At 38.1% G+C, this 24,420-nt stretch overlaps 3 protein-coding genes across 3 annotated transcripts; 1 reads left to right on the plus strand and 2 right to left on the minus strand.

The window, feature by feature from the left end:
- The first annotated feature begins 5,906 nt into the window (after positions 1-5,906).
- On the plus strand, positions 5,907-13,242 carry LOC117293397 (cyclin-dependent kinase 2-interacting protein-like). The gene is made up of 5 exons (XM_033775716.1): positions 5,907-6,125; positions 6,878-7,055; positions 8,381-8,522; positions 10,128-10,254; positions 10,569-13,242. Exons 1-5 carry the CDS (start codon positions 5,996-5,998, stop codon positions 10,763-10,765), a joined length of 774 nt encoding a protein of 257 aa, XP_033631607.1. The 5' UTR covers positions 5,907-5,995; the 3' UTR covers positions 10,766-13,242.
- On the minus strand, positions 12,860-16,223 carry LOC117293384 (proton-coupled folate transporter-like). Its single transcript, XM_033775689.1, has 5 exons — positions 15,285-16,223; positions 14,596-14,850; positions 14,072-14,155; positions 13,345-13,501; positions 12,860-12,947 (listed from the first exon to the last, which is right to left on the minus strand). The coding sequence occupies exons 1-5, from the start codon at positions 16,105-16,107 to the stop codon at positions 12,893-12,895; spliced, it is 1,374 nt and encodes a 457-aa protein (XP_033631580.1). The 5' UTR covers positions 16,108-16,223; the 3' UTR covers positions 12,860-12,892.
- A 5,049-nt stretch (positions 16,224-21,272) lies between these two features.
- LOC117299243 lies at positions 21,273-24,141 on the minus strand. The gene is made up of 2 exons (XM_033782758.1): positions 24,066-24,141; positions 21,273-21,986 (listed from the first exon to the last, which is right to left on the minus strand). The coding sequence occupies exon 2, from the start codon at positions 21,957-21,959 to the stop codon at positions 21,324-21,326; it is 636 nt and encodes a 211-aa protein (XP_033638649.1). The 5' UTR covers positions 21,960-21,986; positions 24,066-24,141; the 3' UTR covers positions 21,273-21,323.
- Positions 24,142-24,420: the final 279 nt, after the last annotated feature.

Genomic DNA, 24,420 nt, shown 5'->3' on the forward strand with positions numbered 1-24,420 from the left:
CCGTTGATAAACTCATGATTCTGGCCTCCAACTACCTTCAAGTTCTTGAGTATCGGCAGGCATAACTCAAAGAATGATCCGTGTTCCGAGTTGTCGGACAAAGGCCTTCTCAGTTTTTGTGGATCTTTGAGTCGTCTACTGTTAAGCGCATCAAACAAGTCGTTGATCATCTCAATGAATTCAGCTGTGTATGCGGCTTCTGCAGGTAGTTTGTCAAATACCGTATAAGTGTACATGCCTGCAGCCACTGAATGACTCACTACTTCAGCTGCTTCATGTACTCTCATCTTGGACAAACTTGAGGGGTCAAAGTGCTGTTGTGTGAGTCTGTCTGCTTTCCTGATTGCCAGCTGCGAATCAAATTCATGGAAAGTTTGAATATGTCTCCACCTGATGGATTTGCAATCATCCTCTCCATTCAACTGGAAGACAAACTTCTGCAAGTTGGAGATTGTGTCCATCAACAAGTGTGGTGGGTCATGCAAACAGAAGATTTTGTCCGCCCCATGGATGAAGAAAGGCTGCTCTGCTGTCACTGAGAGGCGTTCGAATAGTCGGACATGGCTGGACCCTTGGTCACATACAACAGCTGTAGGACGCAGTCCAATGTCTTTCACACCCTGACAGCATTCATTTATCAATTTCTTCATCTTTTTAGCACACAAGGCATCTCTCAACAGAAAATAGCCAATGGGCTGTTTCCACTTGCCGATCAAACCCCGAACCATGAACACAAGTGCATGATTTGCAGGCTTTGAGGTTCTACCCAAAGAGCCAAAGTTTTCATATCCCTCCACCGCGTCTTCTGTAATGTTGTACAAAAGGCCCGCACGAAGACTCATCTCGTCAAATGTGATGACGCATAACTTATCACTTTCTGTCATGCTTGCTACTTTGCCTCTCAACAGTTCAAATACCTTGGGAGGAAAGCCAGGCCCAACTTCCAGAATATTCAACCATTTTCGGAGCGTTGGTATGGACGGAAGTGTGAAAGTATGCTGCCATAATTGGTATGCACAAGGATTCTGGTGGTAAAGGGAAAGTGCTACGACTTTGTCTTTGTAAGTCCATCTCCTGCCATAAGCCTTGTCACAGCGCTGTGATGAACTCGCCAACAGAGATGTAAACAAGATCAATGTTGGATCTTCTAAAAAAGCACTTGCGTTTTTGATGAAATCACTCCTTGCCTTTGCAGTCCTCAGCTGTTGCGCCGATTTCTTCATTCTGGTACTTTGAAGTGGTACTTTCTTGCGTGGTTTACTGCTCTGTCCTTGCTTGGGCGGTTTGCTGCTCTGTCCTTGCTTGGGCGGTTTGCTGCTCTGTCCTTGCTTGGGCGGTTTGCTGCTCTGTCCTTGCTTGGGCGGTTTGCTGCTCTGTCCTTGTGCAGTTTGCTGTTTGCGTGATACAGATGGTAAGACTCTCCTTGAATCATCATCATGATTGGTTTCAGAAACTTTAGAGTATGTATGATCTTTTACATCATAAACCACTGCAAAGAAAATAAGAGAAGCACATTTAAAGGCAGTGGACATTATTGGTAATCACTCAAAATAATTATTGCCATAAAACCTTTCTTGGTGACCAGTAATGGGGAGAGGTTGGTGGTATAAAACATTGTGAGAAACGGCTCCCTCGGAAGTGCCATAGTTTTCGAGAAAGAAGTGATTTTCTACGAATTTGATTTCGAGACCTCAGATTTAGAACTTGAGGTCTCGAAATCAACCATCTACATGTAAATGCACACAACTTCGTGTGACAAGGGTTATTTTTCTTTCATTATTATCTCGCAACTTCGATGACCGATTGAGCTCAAATGTTCACATATTTTATGCATATGTTGAGATACACCAACTATGAAGGCTAGTCTTTGACAATTACCAATAGTGTCCACTGCCTTTAAATAAAAAGTTCTTGTTTAATTATTTTTGATGAGAGATGGCGTAACATTACAAGGCTGGTTTGCCATTTCAAAGTGAGGGCTACACTGATTTGGACTATCGACCCAATTTGACTGGCACTTGGAGGGCACGTTGCCACCTACTCAAGGTGCTGAAACAGGGTTAACCCCTTCACAGTCCGTAAGGATGTAGGCATTGGTATCATCCATGAGGAGCCTGGTTGGTTGAGCAGAATGCATTACCCTCCTACATAACTTTTCATAAAGCAATTAAGGTGAAGTGCCTGGTCAAGAGTGACATGACCAGGTTTCAGCAAGTAGACTGTATTCAACTGCAACTTTCATATGTGATATTTTCTTTATAGTTGTGCTTATATGAATCAGCATTACCTTGACACAACCAACTTTACGACCCTACCTTTAACTAAACTAAAAAGGTATGACAAAAAATCTCTGGCAATTGTGTCCTAAACCTGTATTCCTTAGAAATTCTTACCTTGTTCAATGTATTGATGCTGCCTCTTCAGTGGTTTACGTTTGTACAGATAATCGGCTGTGGTTGGCAAGTTGAATATAGTGGGCACTGCGTTCCAGTTCAGTCTTTTTCTAGTTTTTTTGTTGGAGAAATGTCGAAGTTCAAAGTGTTGTGCACACAAGCGGCAGTTTTTGGATAAATAGTGCGGAGTCCTGCCTAGTAGATCACTGCGTCGAGTGTTGTGGACCCACTCTTGACATCTGCAAAGGAAATATTGGGGAAAGTTTGTCTTAGGAAGGAACTGTCTGAACAAACACCATGGTTCAAAATCTAAACCCTGTCATACGCCAACAGCCGAACACAAAAACAAACTAAGGATGAAACAGGAAAAGTCTATACCGAAAGATATTACACAGAATTGGTAGAGCTGACAAAAAAGTTATGGACAGTGTTCAAGTTTTTTGTGACTGATGTACTATAAACCGAGGACACACACCTCTTATGGTAACAGGGCTTTTTCATATGCAGCACCAACCCTCTAGTATACAAATATTGACTGCTTCTTAAAACTATGACTCCCTCGGTGATCCCCGGAGCGTTCTATTTTCCCGAGGCGAACGTTTTATTTTCCCGAGGCGAAGCCGAGGGAAAATAGAACGCTCTGGGGATCACCGAGGGAGTCATAGTTTAAACCATTGCACGAGTAAAAGCAGCCAATATTTGTTTTATAACAACCCAAACATTTCTAAATACTGTACAGACTTTACAGACCTGAATGCTACAATCCACGGACGACGCGAATACAGATTGCAAAAACTTTTACTGTGCTCTGCATGTAGTGTCATGTAATCCGAAATGGTTACAGACTATTAATTTATCATCCTCATACACGCACCGGACGTCTGGGTACTGCACGCTGTGTGCTAGTCTTTCGGACTAGCGCACGGCAAACCGATGCACTATCACACGGCCGTCGTCTAGCAAAACTAAGACATATCATGTGACGCGCTCTATACCAATGAAAAGGCAGAATGTTGGTAAGGGGTGTTATAAAATACTCTACCAATAGCCATTCCCACAGCTTCTTCATTAGACACAATTAAATTGCAACTAAAAACCTATTTGTTTCCTAAGTCACGTTAATTAGGCACTCTTTTGATCCTTTTCTTTGTTTTGGTTTCTTTTCCTCTCCAGCGCCTGGGATTAGTTTTCTAGATAGATGGCACTATATAAATGATTATTATTATTATAATTATTATTATACATAAAATAGCAAACCTGTGAACATTTGGGCTTAATCCATTGTGCGAGTCAGTAAAAAATAGTGAGAGGCAATGCACATTGTTCAGCATATAATTCAACTGTCACAACCCAAATCTGCATTTTTGTCTTTTTCTTCAGAATACAAATTCATTTCAGAGAAAAATATTTCACTGAAAAATGGTTCTAGTATGAACTTCATTAATGTTAAGCTTTCATACTTAAATCCTTACCAATCTTGTATTCAACACATTCAAGGTGCCTTAGACAGGGCGGAATAATTCTTTGAAAACTCAAAACAAAAAAAGTTGTTTTGCAGGGGGTAAAAAGCAATCTTTGAAACATAAATGCTTAAAGGCACTGAACACCTTTGGTAATTGTCAAAGACCAGTCTTCTCATTTGGCGTATCTCAACATATGCATAAAATAACAAACCTGTAAAAATTTTAACTCAATTGGTCGTCAAAGTTGCGAGAGAATAGTGGCAGAAAAGACACCCTTGAAGGTACTGGACCTGATTGGTTATATTAAAACATTGTAAGACTCCCTCTGAAGTAACAAGTTATTTCTCACTATAATATTTGGATTTAGTAAGAGACCTCAGCTGAGGTCTCGAATTCAGTGCACCTGAAAGCACACAACTGTGCCACAAGGGTGTTTTTCTTATTCTCTGGCAACTTCAATGACCAATTGAGTCCAAATTTTGAGTTGTTATTTGATGCATTACTTGGTGTATCTCAACGTCAAGTGAGAAGACTGTTCTTTGACAATTACCAAAGGTGTCCAGTGCCTTTAATGTGTGACCAAACTATTTATAAAACATCATCAATACACCAAATTTAAAAACCAAAGTTTAACAATTAGTAAAATATACACTGTCCAGGAATAATGGTTCTATCCTACCTCTTGTCTTCCGTTGGAAACCTGAAGAATGAGAGATCACATTGTTTACTTTGACGATTGGAGCAATTTATCGCAGAACAGTGGGCAGATGATTTAGAACGCAACGCCATAATGGAGAACTGCTTGGATTGCTACATTGGCCTTCGTGGATCTAAAAGAAATTGTAATAAATGTGGTTAAAAAAACTCAAACAATTCAATATGTTAAAAAGAAAGACCATGCCACCACTCGACATGGCTTGCTGACAACGGTAGTTCATTTTGTAGTCAACTAGCTAGTACTAGTTAGTAGTACCTAAGTCATCTCGTACTCAAATAAACTTTTTACCCGACTAACCGTATAAACCAAAACCATTCATACTTCCTGCAAATGCAAAAGCGAAGCGAACTTGACGTCACAACTCTGTTTTCGTTGCGAATATTCGCAGCCATAGAGCAAATTTCCACTGAGTGAATTAATCATTGCGAATTTTTGACGTAAACATACATCTCACTGTATAAAACCAGGCTTCAGTCCATCCAATTCAGTGGTCAAACTTTGGTGGAAATCCACGAGACCAGGACTCATTACTCAAATTATGGATCAGAAATATTGTTACAAGATCAGAGGCAAATTGAGCAAGAACTCCAGTTTAACATGCATTTGTTGTCTTGGCTATATCTATTTTAACAAGCTTAGTGACTCAAAAAGAGAAGATATATTTCTCTTGTCTTTTGGGTTTGAACTTTGAAGTATTTTTCTTTTAGAATTGATTTGTTACTGTTCAAGATATTACACAGGCAGAGTTGGTTGAATTAAAAAATACAAGACCGTCTGACTTGTGTGTGGTCATGAATTTACTGGCCTGATGGCATGCTAAAAACTCAGGTGAAATGGCGATACAAAGTACGGTGGTACAACCTGCTAATTTTGCACTATGGCATGGGGCTACGTACTCCGAGTCCTAGAACTGTGAGGTTCGTTCCACTAGATGACCGATAATGTCAAAATTTCGAAAAAAGGAATCTAGCGCCCCAGTCACTGGGTTAATATACCTCCATGCTGGCATGGGTTTGTTTAAGTGCGACCCCGGACTTCGGACAAAAAATTATGTGGTCCGTTGCGTTGCGCTGCGTGACCTAGTTTGTTGTCAATCCAAATTATGCCAAGTATGATCAATTTCTAAACAACATTGGATTCGGCGATAGCAATTAGCACACACAACTACATTTTCTAGTTCCTTTCATACGCGAAGAGAAAGGTCGGGTCATTTACTTACACCCTAGAGTAAGCTTACACTTTGGGCAGCAAGTGGCTGGCGCACAACTTTTTAAATCTTAAAAATAAAATGGCGGTGTTGTGGTGTGGTTTTTTTCTTTTTCGGTGGTCAGTTGAGGGCGCCCTTGTGTATTTATGTTTTAAGGATTCCAGCATGTCGTCTGTGGAAAAGTAACTTGGTTGTTGAAAAGAAGTGAAGTAAAATGTCAACGTCTATCAACAGAGACCGTGGAAGGACACCGAAGAATAGACGATCGAAAGCCCAAAACCTAAGCTTCGAAGGGAATGAAGGGTCAGATATTGTAGAAGAGAAGCAGGGTATTGAAGCTGATGGTGAGTTGAGAATTGGACTTTGTTGTATTGTTGTATTAATTTGGTATCTGATGATACATTATGTTGTGTAAGTTGTATGTATAATGTTGTATGTTGTAAGTTGTATATAGCCATAGTTTGGACCTGTTTTTTTGACAAATATAATAGCCTAAATAGCAATTACTGAATTACAGATGTAACATTTTTAAAAATCGCTACTTGATTAGAATCCGGAGGTTTTACAAGTCATGACAGTAAAACACCCGAAACCCCCTTGAATGAAGCACAAACACTTCAAAACAGTCTGTTTTTCCCCATTTCAGACCAGCAATGTTTGGTTTCAGGAGTAAGAAACCAATATGTTATATTTTCTCTCTAATGTAGACATACTATTTATTATGTTTATCAGAATTTATTATTACAGTCTGCCATAAATAAATAAATAAATCTTTTTTTCATTTTCATTTAAATTATTTAAATTTTTTCCCCATATTGGCACACCATAGAATCCCAAATAGCAACCACATCACATGATCTATCTAGTGACTAAAGGAGAATGAAACTCAATCTAGCAGATGATAAATTTGTTTTGAAATTTACAGGTTGAATGATGTTTCTTAGAGTTTTAGACTCATTTGATTGTTGGCATAATAATGCAATAATGATTTATGCCAAAAAGTAATAATTTTATAAATGTTTGAGCATAAAAACCTACCTACAACAGGAAAATTTATTCTCACCATATCCTTAATATATTTAATATGATCCATCAGATCCCGTTCCGATGGTGATAGTACCGGTCAAGTCTCCAGCTGGACCATTACAAGGCTGTGCTAGAGTCATCAAAGACCATTGTGCTGACTGGCACAACTATATCGACAAATGGAATATTCTAAATGACAAAGGGTTAGCCATCGTCAATAGGATAGTGACATCTAGGCTAGAAGTTCAGTAAGTATTTAACCTTTATCTGCAGAACAGATTACAGTGTTTCATGCTTAAAGGGGATGGTTGATTTGATGATAATTAGCAAGGATGTACGCTGTATTTTTTCACAAATTATATTAGGCCAAATAAAAAAAAATACCAGTTGATCGTCTGGATTTTTCAAAAAAGAGGAGGATGAGGGCCTTATTATTTACTATTTACTATTTTTTTTCAAGATGGCCGCTTAGTATTTCAAATCAAACAGGCCACCAATTCTTCAGTTTGAATCAACCGCAAACTTATTTTATACGTACATGTATGAGTTGCATGAGGACCTGTGTTAACACTAACACTAACAGGGTCGGATAACACTAACAAGATTTGCTGGTAGTCACTTATATTGTTTTATGAAACAGACGGTTACACGTGTTTCGACAGCATCATATTAGATTCGGGAAAAGCTCCTAGGCAAGTCCTTTTGAAAAAAAAAATATATATATATTATAGTAAAAAAAAAAGATGCGGCTCCAAAAAAGGATGCGGGCGGGGACGATCAACTGGTATTTTTTGTTATTTGGCCTTACATGCAGTTGAAGAAAACAGAGCATGTCTTTACTCTCCAGTCTCCCCTAACTAATCTCTTCTCTTACCTCAGTACATATGTAGCACACATTTCTCCAGAGGGTATTATTGCCGAGTGGTTTAGAGCATCACATTCAAGTTCTGGTGGTTAAGCCATCGCAGTGTGTGTTCGAATCCTTGTCATGAAACTTGTGTCCTTCTACATGTACTACACTTACTTCTCTTCACCCAAGGGTATACAAAGGTATCTGTGAGGGTAGAGGTTGATATAGTTAAAGAAAAAGCCTTTGGAGCGCCACACTAGCCCAAAGCTTTATACTCCCCAGGAATACACCAGAATTGTTATTGGCCCAATGACCAGGGGGGGATTTCACAAAGAGTTAGGAATAGTCTTATCTCGAGTTAGGACGAGTTACTCGTCCTAACTTAGGACTAGCTGTACGTTTTTGATATCTCTTAGGACTAGTCCTAAGTTAGGACTAGCTGTACGTTTTTGATATCTCTTAGGACTAGTCCTAAGTTAGGACTAATGCTAACTCTTTGTGTAATCGACCCCAGGGCACTAATGTAAAGCACATTTTTATTATTGATAAGGTTATTGTAAAATGCGCTTATAGAACTAGCTATTATGAGTAGGGTAGATGGTCTTAGCTTTCGATCAAAATCAGACCTTCTTAAGAGACATAATTAAGTAAAAACAAATGTATCCATTTACAGAAAAAAGGAGGAGCAAGTTATTGTTCAATTTTTTGTTATTTGAATTCCAGATACAGCGAATCACCAGAGACATGTAGTATGAAAGACAAGGAGAGCGTTATGAATGTGGACTCCCAGGGTAGTATGAGTGGCCAGGTACCTGACGGACTTGAAGGCTGGTGTAGTGATCTTGGTGACATCTACAAATCAATGGTAGGACCAATCAACTTTCTGTGATTTGATAGAGGCACTACTGCTTTTACAGTTATGCCTCAGTCAAATTGTCTCTTGCTTGCAAATGTAGAGTTACGTGTATAAACCACCTATTTACCGCCACTTTGCCCAAAGGTATCCTGCACTTGCTGCAAAGAAACAGTGGTTATTTTATGTTTCAATAGATTGAAATTTGCATTGGGATAAAGACTATTTATTAAGGTTTTACTTATATACACTGATGTGTGTTAGCACTGTATAATCAGTACTTTCCCGAGCTCTGTGAACAAAAAAATCAGCGACATTTACTTGAGTGTAATTCAAATCCACGACCGTTGCAATTCTGGAGCTGTGTAATCTCAGTGGTCTAGTTGGTCAGGTAGCCTACACTGTATGGGTAAAACCAAAATTAATATTTTGGTGTAAAAATGTTGTATCCGCTATTATAGACACCTACCAAACTAACCGCTGATTTCACAATAACTAGAATGAGTATTGTCGTCTAGTTACGGAATCGAAACATCTTACTTTGTGCAATTCATCAATGAAAGCTGTTAGGACTAGTAACACTTTTTAATTACTCAATATCAGCGATACTTGCCAACACCCCAAAAGTCAAAAACCCTGAGATTCATTGTAAAACTAAAAGAATGAAAAACAGTTTGTTTCCTAACCTTGTTCGTAGTTTTAACAATAGTTGATTATTATACACATTGCTTTATTCTGTTATTGTACAGTACCTTACATAACTTCTAAGCTTACTGAAACTAATTCCACCTTATTTGATTTTAGTAATTCTGGTTGTGTAGGCCTGTATGTTTGCTTGAAACTCTTTGATGTTCTTCTATTGTTCTTTCCTCATTTCCTCATTTTATTGTAAGCTTACGTTTACGTGCAATTCAATTGATAATTTTTTGTTTGAACCATTAATGTATGGAGTAGAATGTATGGAGTAGAATGTATGATCAAATTTGATATTTAAATCTATTTTTTTTTCTTATCTAGCATCTTCTTTTTGGGGGGTTGAACAAAGAATTGACTCGAGTGGGATTCGAATCAACAACCTTCGGATTAGTGTGCTTGTGCTCTACCAACTGAGCTATGTAGCCCTTTGTTGGCGGTCTCCCTATTTTGTTAATATCGTTGTTCCCGGGTGCCAGTCAGAATCCATACAACTGTTAAAGCAACATTACAGAATTGGTTTTTGCTAACAAAACAGTTGCTGGCAGTGTAAACACTTTATGTAATTCACCATATACATAAACTTAAAAACCTGTAGAAGTTTGAGATTGATCGGCCATCTGGGTCACGAGAGAATAGTGAACAACTGATTACAAATTTAAACGCTCACTGAGCGATAAACTCCAAACGCAAAGTTAGATTATTTTTTTCTCATCAAATATGACATCTCAGACAGAAATATTTCAAGGGATGTTTTCAACTATCATCATCAAAAGACCGTAAGTTTTATGTAAATCTGTGATCTTCACAATTTTGTTTCTTACCAATTCTTTAACGTTCCTTTAACTGGCGTGTAGCCAGGGATCACACCCAAATTAGGTTGGTAAACATCCTCAACACAATTTTGTATTACCATTTAAACAGGAAAAGGTTGTTCGTAAGATGGCTGCCATTACTAAGCATCTCAAAGGTATTTGTGAAATGGAGAGAATTGTCTCGGACATGGAAAGACCAGAACCCATGTTTCAGACATGGCCAGCTCAATTATTCTGTAAGTTCTTCTCACTCTCTCTTTCTTTTTGTTATACTTATTGAATTTTTAATGAATTGTTTTTGTTATCAATAGTAATATTATAATACCAAAGAAGTCTTATACATGAAACTTGAACGTTTTTAAGTGCACATAGGGAATTTGTTTTTTTTATTTTTACTTGTAAACTATAATAGAATAAATAAAATTGAATTGAATTGAGTTTTATTATTTATTCTTCAATTCATAAAAAAAACAACCCAAAAACGATGTTTGTATGTGAACTTCAAATTGTAACACCTTTTGTATTAATTGTCATTATTTTCTGGCCACAGGGGAGGCATCTTGTCAACTTGAATCAATGTACACCAAGGAGCTAGCCGTCAAGAAAGCCATCATTGAAGATGTTGCCCACGCTAAGGTCCGCAATGTTCTAATGACTTACACTTCAACCTGGGTCCATCAACCTTACATTGACCATGGAGCGAGTACAACTGTTGAAAGCTTGCTGAAAGAAACAGGACACAGGTGACACTAGCTGTCTGTAGGACTCTTCCTCTGTTCTGTTCATTGTTAAAAATTCATGATATGAGGTTCCATTTCTGGGGGAAAGATTTTCAGTCCCAGAGCTCAACTGTTCAAATCTTACCTGTAAAAAGCTACTTGTCTCATCTGAAAGTGTCGTGGCCGAGGTGTTAAGAGCACCGAATTCAAATGCTGATGTTTCTGTTCAGCAGAGTGTGGGTTTGAATCCCAATTGTGATACTTGTGTGCCTTAGCAAGCTATTAACCATTGCTTCGTTCTTCGGATGGGACGTAAAAGCACGTAAAAGAACCCAGTGCACTTATCGAAAAGAATAGGGGTTTGCCCCGGTGTTCCTGGGTTGATTGGAAGCATGTTGCGCCACAGAACCTTGTAAACCATTACATGCTGCTTTAAAGGAAAAGTTCACATACTTCAAAATGTACCTCCACATACCTTGCAGGAAAAAAGAGCGCTTTGATACGCCCCTAGGTATGTGATAAAGCGCTGTATAAGAACTTAGTATTATCATTAACATTTCAAGGCCACATAATTATGTTGGTTGGCGATTATAGCACTCTGACCTTGTGGTAATACTCGCGTTCAAACAATGGCTTCAAAATAATACAAAATTGAATTTGTCTTAAAGGAATAAACACCTGGTGAAATATTTCGATTGAGACTTTGAAATAATGTATTTTTAGTACAGTCAAATAAGATGTTTTGAAGTAACTTGGAAGTACATTTTTTAATGTTGTAATATACCTTTAAGGCGTGCGTTGGAGAGCGATTGCACCCAGTCTCCTTAAAAATGAAAGTATGTTTGAACTTTGTAGGATTGACTCAAACAAGGGGCCCGATTTCAAGATTATAATGCTTTCAAATGTTCTGCTGAGCAAAATAAGCGGTATACCACTCACAGATTGTGACCTATGACCTTGTATTTGTGCTCGTAACCTTTTTCTGGTTTAGCATTATTTTGTTGTGCTTAGCTACATGTTCTGCTTAAGCAGCTCGATGAAGGTGGGCCCAGGTTTGACTCCTCCATTGCCTACAACATTGCAGTGGATTGGAGACTAACGTCCTATCAGGGATAGGTTGACTCAACCTTCTATTGGAGTTTTCAATAAATAAATGAGGTTAAATATGCAACTTCTGAGTTCAATTCATGTATAGGTTTATTATCGACTCAAAAACTACATGACACTGACAGTAGTTTGGACGACTGAAATTGATGTGGTTACACTTTTAAAAAAGTGACACAAATCATTTTTTATTGCTCTATTTAACACTATTACTTAATTCCACTGATCTAATATATTATAATTAATCATTGCCTGCATTATATTTAACTAATGCATTTATTTATTCAGTAATAATACAATTTATAAATGTCCATTGTATACAGCAAGCCTTGCCATTTTCTTTCGCATTTTTTTCTGGCACTCTTGGCTCGTGCATTTAAAGCAATTGCAAATTCTCCCCCGACTAAAAGAGAAGTACTAGTTCCCAGTTTCATGCTTTGGTTCGTTATGTTGACATTTGCAAGGATTTCATTCCGTTATGTTTGTGTAGTTCCATGAAAAGTATCACCAGGAACTCAATAAAAGGTTTCTGTATGTCACAGGCTTGGTACTTCACACAGGCTGTGAGGCATCTGGTATCAGGTCCCTTTCTTTGGCATGCCTTGCTTCCCATTGAACTGTTTACAGTTCGAGATAACAATGTTCTTGTAGTAGACTGGTGCCTTTTCCCAAAGAGAAAATGTCTGTATGCCCTTCTTGTTCAAGCATAAGGGAAGATAATATTTGTTTGAGTTTCCTGGCGAGGGGTTTCTACAGACAACATGCTTAGAATTTACATACTCTCCAGTCCAGGTTAAAATATCTCATATATTAAAGGCGTCATTTTTTTTTACCAAGTAGGTATAAGAAAATATAAGCTTTAAAACAAAAGCAGTGAAAAAGCAATGGTTGATGTTCAGATTGTTATCAAGTCTCACGTTATTTTTGAATGATAAAGGACCGCAAAGTCTTGTCTCTGATCACTATTTGTTAAATTATGTTCTAAATCTACTAAAACCGAAACCGAAACCGAAGTGGAAAAGTGGGAGTAGTGGCAGTGACGTCACCATGACTATCCGGTCTTGTTGTCCTTTTCGTGCGTGGCTTTGATATCAGTCTTCAGTAAGCTAGAAGAAGAAAACAAAAACGTAAATGGTTTTTATTTTGTTTTCATTGTCTTACCGTGACCAGTGGTTTTAAAAAGGTAAACGGGTTGTTTGGAATGAAAGAAGTGTGTATTTTTAGTTGTGCTTTGAATAATTTGTTCCATTCAGTCAACAAGTTTACCAGTGACATAACATTGTCATGTGGTCCATTGGCTTGAATGCAGGACTTGCAATCACTAGGTCGTAGGTTCAATCTTCTGATCAATCTTTGTTTAAATTATAAACACACATAAATATATAATGTAGGTTTGTGAAATGCGGCCGTTACATGGGTGATTTATTGCAGTTTTGACACCCATCTACGATTGGCTACCTTGCCAATAATACCATCCAATCAGCCAGCAGTATAGTTACTCACCTGATAAGCAAGAAAGCCACCATATACACCGCAGCCTGCACAGCGAATGCGAATCCGGGTGAGGACGTAGACGTCCATGCATAGATGGTGCTAAAGACGAGGGTACCAAACGGTCTGGCCAAATTACCAATAAAGGATGAGAACGATGAGAATGCACCTACAACGTAAAATGGAAATGGTTATCCTTGAGGGCTAGGGCTATACTACCCTTGCACGCATGTGCACACAGGGCGACTATGGAGACCAACCACGCCGTCAAATATTGACAACGTTACCTGTTTCAGTTGTCAATGCGTTGTTTTAGTTGTCACTGCAGTTGTCACTGCGTAAACAGAGATGAGTAAAATAGAGATCGTTATTCCTTATCGTACTCAACGCTCTATTTGGGACCAATTTCATAAATTTAAAAGATCAATAATTTTGAAGTTGAGTCTTGCTACCCTTGTGCACGCATTTTTTTTAATATTATTTAAAAAAAATAATCTTTAGACATACACAATAGTTACAAGTTGTACAGGGGCTGTCAAGGTTAAAACGAAAGTTTAAAAACTGTCATCAAAAGATGTGTAAAACCAGACCCCTGCCAACGATAACAATATAATTATACAATATAAAAAGGAGATTGCACTGAAACATTTAAAAATCACACTAAAGAAAACAGTCAAACACAAGCATGTGTCACGGGACTGCTGTAGGCCTACCACGATCCGGTCAAATGCAACTTTACCTTTTTCAGTTGTCTCGATGAGTTTTGAAGAGAAGGCACCACCGGCAGCCTGAGAAGGCCCCGACAAGATGCTCAGTAAAGGAACTATGGAGAAACACAGAGAGACAACCCTTATTAAAAACGTGCTTGGACCATCCTCCATGCTTGGACCATCTCAATTCCAAACGAGTACCAGGAACTATACTTGGATATCAGAGAACGCATAATAAAACGAGTTCATTAAAAAGGAACATTCTGCAAGAGGACATGATTAAAACAAATTGTGTTTTAAGTATTATTGTTTTACATTTCACTTCTTTTATAAGCTAATTTTGGCAAATAAGCAAAATTTCTGTGTGTGTGTTTTTATTTTTTTTAAACAAAAATGGATCAGTCAAAGCTATTAGTGGAGTATTAGAGGCCGTGATTTTGAGAAACCGGTAGGCCCCTTGTAAGTCGAGTATCAAGTATACGGAATGCGAGTGCGACGTATCCAAAGTACAAGAACGAGTTTGGGGCTATCTACTTAAACACCAATTTCTTACCAAGCATTAACACTAATGAGCCGGTAGCCATCGATGTGGCAAGAGATGCCATGGCCGTCGCCATGAACCCTATCTGCATCAAAGTCAGATCATCGGTGGAACCTTTAGAGCCGAACACCTTGAGAAGAGCTCTGGTACCCAGTACCATGCCAAGTATCATGCAGACATTCTTAGCGGCGTTGAAGTATCCTAACGTGGTAGGCTCCCAGTGGAACGGGGCTCGCTGGGTATATAGCACCGTCAAACCCATGTCACCTAATAAAGCAAACAGATTTTACGCAAATTATTTGACTTTTTAAAGACAAATATTTGAACACATTTTGTTTGAAAAGGTCATGGCTCACACTGACTGCACGTTAAGTTATTATGCTGTCTACAACGCCTGATAAAAATTAACAACTGATAGTTCAATAGATTGACAAAATTAATTAATGGATAAATAAATGAGGATCTTATAAATAAATGGTAAGCACGGAACAATTATGGCTCACACTGACTGCACGTTAAGTTGTTATGCTGTCTACAAAGCCTGATAAAAATTAACAACTGATAGTTTAATAGATTAACAACATTAATAATGGATAAACAAATGCGGATCTTGTAAATAAATGGTAAGCACGGAACAATCTTTTAAGTGTTATTAGCTAAATTTTAGTTATTTTTTAAACTCAAACGTTATCAGCCTATACCTCCGACTCCAGCCATGGTGATAACTCCAGATAACACCATAAAGATGACGTGTTTCCTTCCACTCCCGGGTCTTGCCTTCAAACAAACTCTAGCCCCAGCTGTAAGATTGTCCCAAACTGCAGATAGCCAATGAGACTGTCCAGCTGTCTTGGATTCATCAGACTTGGGCTGGACTTGCATAAATTTATAAGCAAGGAAAAGAACAACAGTTTGAGTCGCGAGAAAGATGAGATACACAGCCATGAAGCCGAGATATTTCAATACAATTCCAGACAGCAACATTCCGAGTATGGTTCCGAGACCAGCAAACGGCTGCACAACACTCAGCCGTCTCGTGCGTTCATCGGCCGGGGTAACATCGGTGATGTAGTCGAAGAGAGTTGCCATGAATGTACCGATGCTACCGCTTAAACCCATCGCTGTGTAGCCAATGAGGAGCAGTGTTGGGGACAAGTAGCTCAGAGATGACTGGGCGATGAAGCAGAGCGCTAGGATCCCACCACCAAGACATGTCAACATGAGGATCTTCCCCCTGCCGAACTTATCACTCGCTGAGCCGAGAAGAAGCGAAGTGAAAGCCAGCATGATGCCGATGATACTCGGTAGGGTCATCACCCAGAAGGTTCCCTGTGCCTGGACCTTGGCTTGTATCTCCGGGTGGTCGGCTAGCGAGGAGCACACAGCTTCGCTGTGGGAGCCCTGGCACGACTTCTGCAGGATCAGAAGCTGAGTAACAGGCCATTGCATGACGATGCCGAACATGTAGAGGAATAGCACCACCTCAGCAACATGACGACCCAAAAAACCACCCACCTCAGCCATTTTGATAAACAAAATCCTTTGCTATAGAATGAACTACACTTTGATTTGTGTTTTCATCTATACAAAGATTGGCCTCGTTTGTTTGCACACAGCAACACGTTATTTTGTGTTTTCGGCGGGTTATTCCAATGCATTGTGCTTCCTTTGAACATAAGTTATGGTTCAGATAACGCACAGTCTGCAGACCAGCATTTCTATTATTTTGAGATTTGAGGGTCGTGTAAAATATTTGAGCGGGTAGGCGAACAGTACGACCCAAGAATCAGCTCACAAAATGGTAGAGTTGAAGATAAGTGGCTATATAGAAAGGCAGCGACGATCCTGGTATAGCAATCGAATGACACTGTGTCGTGATTGGACGTCATACTGATGATAATTGTTCAATATTGTAAAAACAAATTTTGCCATTGCAATAAAAAGTACGTCACTTTAAAAGGACATCCCACAAAGGCGTTTTTTCATTTAAAAGATTAAAAGGCATAGGGCTACTATTGTGTTGATGTGAACATAGCATCCATCTCGGGCTCTTTTTACATGCTCATTCCGTGTGTTAATCTCTGTACCATGCTTTTCTCAAAAATGTAATTTATCGAGTTAAAAGTTGGTATACTCAAAATAATTATCAGCATAAACCTAACTTGGTAACGAGTATTGGAGAGCTGTTGATAGTAAAACAAAAACATTGTGAGAAACGGCTCCCTCTGAAGTAACGTAATTTTTGAGAAAGAAGCAATTTCTCACAAACATAATTATATTTGAATTTGATTTCGAAACGTCAGAAGATTAGATTTTGAAGTTTTGAAATCAAACATCTCTGAAAGCACACAATTTGTGCAAAAGGGCGTTTTTTCTTCCGTTGTTCTCTCAAATTATCTCATTTTTGTTTGTTTGGCATAATATGTTGAGATACACCAAGTAAAATGACTGGTCTTTGACAAGTACCAATAGTGTCCAGTGTCTTAAAGGCTGTTTTGCTACTGGAAGGGCCTGTCTATGACTGTTGCTAAAGGAGGTTGCTATATACAACGACACCCCAATCTTCAAAGACACGGACATCTGCCGCTGGCTCTGGACCTCAAAGTTCTTTTCCGAGTGTCGCAAACTGGCCTTGCGAACGATTCTGCGCAGCTGCTATTTGATGAAGTTTTTGCATAATAATGACCCAGCCAATGGGAAGGAGGTATGCAAATGTTGGCCTTTACAAAAAAAACCGAGCTGAAAATGTTGTTTTCGCCCCCGTATAGCTGAGATTGTGATACATGGAGTATCTTTTACAATATGAGACAAGCACGTTCAATTGCATGGGGGATATGATGGTTATTATTTGAACAACAATGACTGCCCCAAAACAATGAATGACAATAAAAATACATACCCACAGTGCTGGCCACCACACGCACAAAGATTCAACGTTATGCGGGGAACACAATGTTATTCAAAAGAGCACCTTAAGCCTATAGTTTTTGGATATCGCTTTCATATGCAACGGGCTTCTTTGTGTACCCTTCGTAATCACCAGACTGTATATACAATGTTTTTGTTTGTTATGCCATGAGCTTGATTATAGAATGGCCGATTTATAGTATTGGTGCGTAATGAACTATTCTTGACAATAGACCGATTGAACAAACTCTGTCACATGACCCGAGATGGGTGTTGAACATCAACAAACTCGGCGTCCTCCATAATCGAAGTGTGTAAAAATGACATAATTATTATAGGAATGAGTGTTTTGATCGAGGCCATTCTCTCTCGAAACCTCTTATCTCTTGAGTTTATTCATGAGTTTGTACCCGAAACCTTCCCAGTGCCAGTAATGGGTAAAGACAGTTTCAGCAACAAGGACATTTTTTGAGAATATCACACTTATGGTATTTCTATAATAATCTGCCCTCAATGTAATGATTTTGCTGCCAAATGAAAATGTACTGAATAATTGTTTTGTTTCACCCTAAAGTTGAGTGTGATTCCGTAGTCTGAGAAAACACACCTTTTCCAACGAGCGGTTTGGTCGCAGTGTATAGCCAGAATTTTAAATGTTTTAAATTGAGTCTCACAGCTTTTTACATAAAAGGAAATTTATTCAAAATCATTCATTGACTCTTGAACTAAAGTTCAATTGCTCAAGTTATTATGGCAAGTCCCTGGACCCATCGAGTTATTTCCCTTCCAAGCCAAAACACCCCTATCTACACACCAGTGTAATTTTTCAAAACGTCCGAGCACCAGTCTTAGAAAAATTTCCTTTTAGACTTTGTACATAAAATTCATTGTGGAGCAGACACCTTATATGGAGATCATTGTTCTTTACATTCCCGTTTGTTATAAATAAGACTCCGTAAGGCAGCAAATATGAGGTCAACGTGACATGTAAAGGCCTATCAGTTTCAGCATATTGCACACTCATCATGCACGTTAATGTTACATGTAACTCGCCCCTTACGTTTTAGAGTGGGACAGACCTTATAAGCCTTTTTAATCCCTTCAATTTAGACTTTTCATCAGCCAATCAGCCAAATCCCATCTCGGCCCATACCGATACTCGCCTCTCATAATAATACAGGGCGAGTCAAAAAGAAGTTGACCGGGGTTGGTGATCTTTTTCAAACAAACAATTAATGACACTCAAAAGTCCAGTAAAGCACATATTTAAAGGCCCATGGACACTATTGGTAATGGTCAGAGACCTGTCTTCTCACTTGGTGTATCTCAACATATGCATAAAATAACACCCCTGTGAAAGTTTGAGCTCAATTGGTCGTCGAAGTTGCGAGCTAATAATGAAAGAAAAACAAATACCTTGTGAAGTTGTCAAACGAAGTTGTGTGCTTTCAGATGCTTGATTTTGAGACCTCAAATCCTAAATCTGAGGTCTCGAAATCAAATTCGCAGAAAAATACGTCTTACTTCAAAACTACGTCACTTCAGAGGGAGCCCTTCCTCACAATGTGTTATACTATCAACAGCTCCACATCACTCGTTACCAAGTAAGGTTTTGTGCTAATAATTATTTTGAGTAATTACCAATAGTGTCCACTGTCTTTAACAAGAACTCTCCTGCTTATTAGAAAAAAAGGAATGGGAAAACATGATCATTCCTAAAAGGAGTTATGTCTATTTTAATAAAGGTACTATACTTTTGCAAGCTGTCCACGGGATACTTGACAAAACAGGACAACTTCTCTTAGCATTGGTCAATTTGTTTAATTCTTTGTTTTCAGCTAAGCAGGAAAGAATGCTTGTTTATATGTGATGTACTGGGGTTTAAGAACTTCATCATTGATCCGAACCAATGAACCGGATCTTTTCTCGAACGAACAGTTTCGCATTACACGTTGAACATTTATTTCTACTGCTTTCGATACAAACATTTTTTTTTTTTTAAACATATGAATACGTTGCGTAATTCCCATCAATAAATAAGAACAATTCTGGTTTTTTTACAACATTTTGTTTTGCTTTCTAACATATTTAAAATAAAATATTTTTGTACAACAAATAGAATGCAACACTTATTTTCAGTCTTTATACAATTAAAAATCTCAATAAGTTAAACAGAACAATGCCGACTAATCTCGGAGAGTATCTCAGGTCTTAACTGGAAAAAGGGTATCTCATACGAGGAAAATACATGTATAAATTTCTACTGGAACAATTAAAGGGGCATCAAGGCAATGACCAGGGGCACCACTGAGGGAGTTGCACCCGTGCAGTATATGTTATGGAGGCTTGAAGTTGTCAACTTAACCCCGTCTAAGTTTGTATGTTCAGGCTGCAGAATTTGTTCATGGTCAACAAGCAAACAATTTTGTTTAAAGACATTGGACACTACTTCTCACTTGCTGTATTTCAACATGCATAAAATACCAAACCTGTGAAAATTTGAGCTCAATCAATCATCGAAGTTGCGAGATAATAATGAAAGAAAAAACACCCCTGTCACACGAAGTTGTGTGTTTTCAAATCTGATGTCTCGAAATCAAATTCGTGGAAAATTACTTCTTTCTCGAAAACTACTCCACTTCAGAGGGAGCCATTTCTCACAATGTTTTATGCAAAAAACCTTTCCCCATTACTCGTTACCAAGAAAGGTTTTATGCTAATAATTATTTCGAGTATCTACCAATAGTGTCCACTGCCTAGCTTTAACAAGTTTCTGCTAAGCGCAATTTAGTGGGAAACTGGTGCTTTGGCTATATATCTTTGACAATCAAAACAGTTTTGTATTGTAGCTACTTCTTGTATGGAATAGGTTCCAGGTTAGTTTACTTCCTGATTTTTTTATTTATAGCGATGGTAATCCGGAAACAATTTCATAAAGCACAACAACAACAAGTAGCTTGAACAACAAAATATTACGCTTATCAGTCAAACTACCATGTCACATGAATCATTGTGAATGGTATCTTGCTCACTGCTCTGATCAGAAATTTGTTGAGCAATATTTTTGGCTTAATCACTCTATGAAAATGCCACCTGAGCATGAGGTGGTGCCCCAAGAGGTGTTTAAAAAACCAGACTTTAAAAAACCTTAATAAATAATTAGCTTGATAATCTTTAGAAGAAGAAAAAATCGTATTATAAAATCTAACGAGACGTAACGTAAATTTATATATTACACTTTGTCATCTCTTCGAAATCGTATTATTTTATGGAGTGAAGAACAAACATTTCTTTGACAAATTGTTTATACTACATAAAATTCCAACACAAACTGGACTCACAAATCCAATTGTGCCTTGATCACATTTTCAATAAGTTGTATGGCTGATTTACATGGCAACAACTAAAATGACAAGAAATTATAGTTTTGACCCTAAACTTATGGTAAAAGTTAGCAAGTAACCTGGTAAGCAGGCCACCGGAGGCTGTATCCATAAGACAGGATATTCTGCCCCCTCCCGGCATTCAATATGTCCTGTCATAAAGCAAACTTTGTACAAACTACTTCTGAAAGCGCCCTCTTTTGAAACATCCTCCTTCAGCCCATGTGCTTGTGTTCTTTTAATTGAATGGGCGCAATATAAATCACTTAACTATATTAAGCCTATTAATTGTACTTTATTTACCTGAAATGCTCAGTAAATAAAAGCGGGATACATTGCTGGATGGATACGAACGCGGATAAAATTTAAATAATGTGTATGTTAACCAAATAAAGCAACCACCGCGGTGCACCGTGCATCATGGATTTTTTTCTTTTTCTGTGGGTGTTTTTATTCTTCTACATCCCATCTTGTGATTGGAACAAGGTGTGCATCGCAATCGCAGACGTCATCAAACAGAAGGTCGCTATGCCAATGGCTGCTGGACTCTAGCTCATTGCAGCTCTTGTTGCTACCTACCGATTCTTTCATCTGAAGATAAGATCGTTGATGTTTCAGAAGCAAGGTCAGCAAGGTCGAGTCAGGTTCCCTCTGCGTGAATGCCTCGGTTGGTGTTTGGGGATGACAAGGAGTCAGACATGCTGCGTGGACAGTGCCGGTCGGTAGATGAAACTCGTTTACTTCAGTGGTGTGAGGAGCTGCTGAGCTTTGCTGAATCAAAGTCATGTCTTCGTGTGACATTGATGGGACATATTGAGCATCCTCAAAAAGAAGATGCTCTTCACAATCAGGATCAACACGCGAGGAAGTTTCTCCAACCTCAATGTTACCACGCGGTGCTGGTAGAACAGCATGGCAATACTGTGGCTCATCAGCTGGAAAGACAACTGTGCTTCTTGGTAGAGTAGTCTGCTTATAGAAGACCCCAGGGCCTGCTTCTCCAAGGAAAGTTTCATCTAGTCGAAGTTCATCATCAGGTAATAGTACTTCATCGCAATGAAGATCGGGAACAATACTGTCTGCCATGATGCTGTCCTCAAAGTGAAGAGGGCCCTGTGAAGATTATAACAGATTAGTGAACGCCAGATCTATTCTAAGATATGGGGGGGGGGGGGGGGGTAGGGGGTTTGGAGAATGATATTAATCTGAAAACATTAATGATGTATACAAATGTAAATCAAATTCGGTTAATTTTAATGGATGTTTATTTGCATCGGGATAAAAAACAAATTTATGTTTGGTTTTATAATATAAATACTTTCCCAAGTCATGTAACCCCCCCCCCCCCTCATTCACAGGCATATTTTTTTGTTGGGATTCGAACCCAAGGCCTTTGCTATTCTAGAGCAGAATTCTTACCAACAAGACCACGGATATTCCCCCCATGATGGAGTAACCAAGATGGCCCGGTAGCATTTTGAATCCTTATATATTTGGTTTGCGGCAACACCATGTGTGTATCTACTTGCCAAGTAGATACACACATGGTGTTACCAAACCAAACACATATTGACACCTCAGTTTGAATCCTATTAGATTGGTTCATTGCACATTAGTTAAATTAGGAATATTTATTTATTGATAAAATAGACAGGGAAGCCTTATCAGTTTTACTTTTAGTTTACACCTGCTAGGCCTGGGTAGTTGCCCCTAACTAGCAAAAGGGTCCTGTGTAGTACTGTACAAAAAGTAGCAATTTAAAATGTTGAATAGTTAAATACGAGCAATAACAACATATGAAAAGCTTTGTGGGTATTCTATTTTGATACTCTATATAACTAAAAACCTAGGTTAATTTCAATCACAAAAATTTATAAATTACAAATAGTAAACTCAAGTGGATTCATCTGCTCAAATCACTATGTAAAAAATGACATTATCAATCACGATTATCATTGTCTCTTCTGATGTCTGATGCTACATTTAAGCACAAATGGTGCACATTTTGTAGGTTTTTGTTAGGGCAATTAAAAACTGGAGTTTCCAGGTGTCATGTGTTTTCAGTAGGATAACAGGAAAATTATTCACAATAAAAAACTAAACGATTTTTAAAAATAAACATCTATCCAACCTTTTTACAATGACACTTATTTACACTTCATTGTGTGTTGAAATCTTTAAAAAAAAAATTTTCTGTTGCGAGAGATAATCCACTATTTTACAGTGCCAATGCATGTACGACATTGCATTGGAGCGACGTCATATGTTTCCAAACTGTTCATTGGTTGGTATTTTATTGAATATTCAGAAGCTAGCAAAAGAAATAAAAATCTCATTCAATTACTACTTCACAAATTTAACTACATTTTTGTCCCAAGACATATGGCTACTAAATATGGCTACTAACTAGTAGTAGTAGTAGATTAGAATCCGGAGATATAACAAGGTATAACACTGAATACTACAGCCAAGCACCCCAACCCCCTCTTGAATCACAAACACTACCAAAACAATCTGTTTCCCCTCATGTCAGACCAGCAAGCAATGTTTGGTTTCAGAAGTAAAAAACCAATCTGTTATATTTTCTCTCTATCTATATAGGGTAAAACTTCTAAATAAAAGTCTAAGTCTATAGTAGCTACAGTACTTAGTAGACGTATTATTTATACGTATATCAGAATTTATTACAGTCTGCAGATAATGCCAATTTCATTTTCACTTAAAATATTTAATTTTTCATACCATAGAATCCCAAATAGCAACCACATCACGTGATCTATCTAGTGACTAAACATGCTATTGCTGTCCTAAAAAACTAAAAGGAGAATGAATTTTTAAAATTTTATTTAGCATGTTTATAGTTGATGTTTCTTTGACTCATTTGATAGTTGGCATAATAATGCACAAGTGATTTATGTTTGAGCATAACCTACAACACGAAACTTTATTCTCAGCATGACGAAAATACAGACCGTGAGTAATTAGCAGAGTCTGTCACCGGGTACGGTGGAGCTTGCACAGAGTCTCCCCGTAAACCGTTTACTTTGTAACCGGGAATCAAAGTTTGGTGGGTTCGAAAAATGAGGGTCGATAACATTCTTAATATTACATCATCAGATGGCTCTTCAAGAGATTGAAAAGTAAACAAGCCGATGCTATAGAAGTGATTGCTGAACGATATTGGTTACATACCTTTACAAAAGACAATGAACTAGTCGAAGTAGTTGGTCAAAAGTTTTTAATTTTCCCGGGTCAAACAAAAAGTTTTTCGTACACGTACGACCATGGTACGACGTACTCCCAATGAAAAAAAATGATGCATTGTGGGATCTTAAATAGAATAGCTTATTTAATTTTACCACAAGAAAACACAAAATAACAGCAAATAATGTGTAGCAATTAAAATAAAAATATGCTTAAGTATTTATCTCCAAATCTTCTTGGTACAGTTCAGACTACTGTATCTTAATATTTTGAAAAAGAATGTCCTTTTTAAATAAGTACACTCCACACGCTTAGCAAGCCAACACCCCCTTTTGATATAATA

The sequence above is a fragment of the Asterias rubens genome, chromosome 1, assembly GCF_902459465.1.
Source record: "Asterias rubens chromosome 1, eAstRub1.3, whole genome shotgun sequence".
NCBI classification, from domain to species: domain Eukaryota; kingdom Metazoa; phylum Echinodermata; class Asteroidea; order Forcipulatida; family Asteriidae; genus Asterias; species Asterias rubens.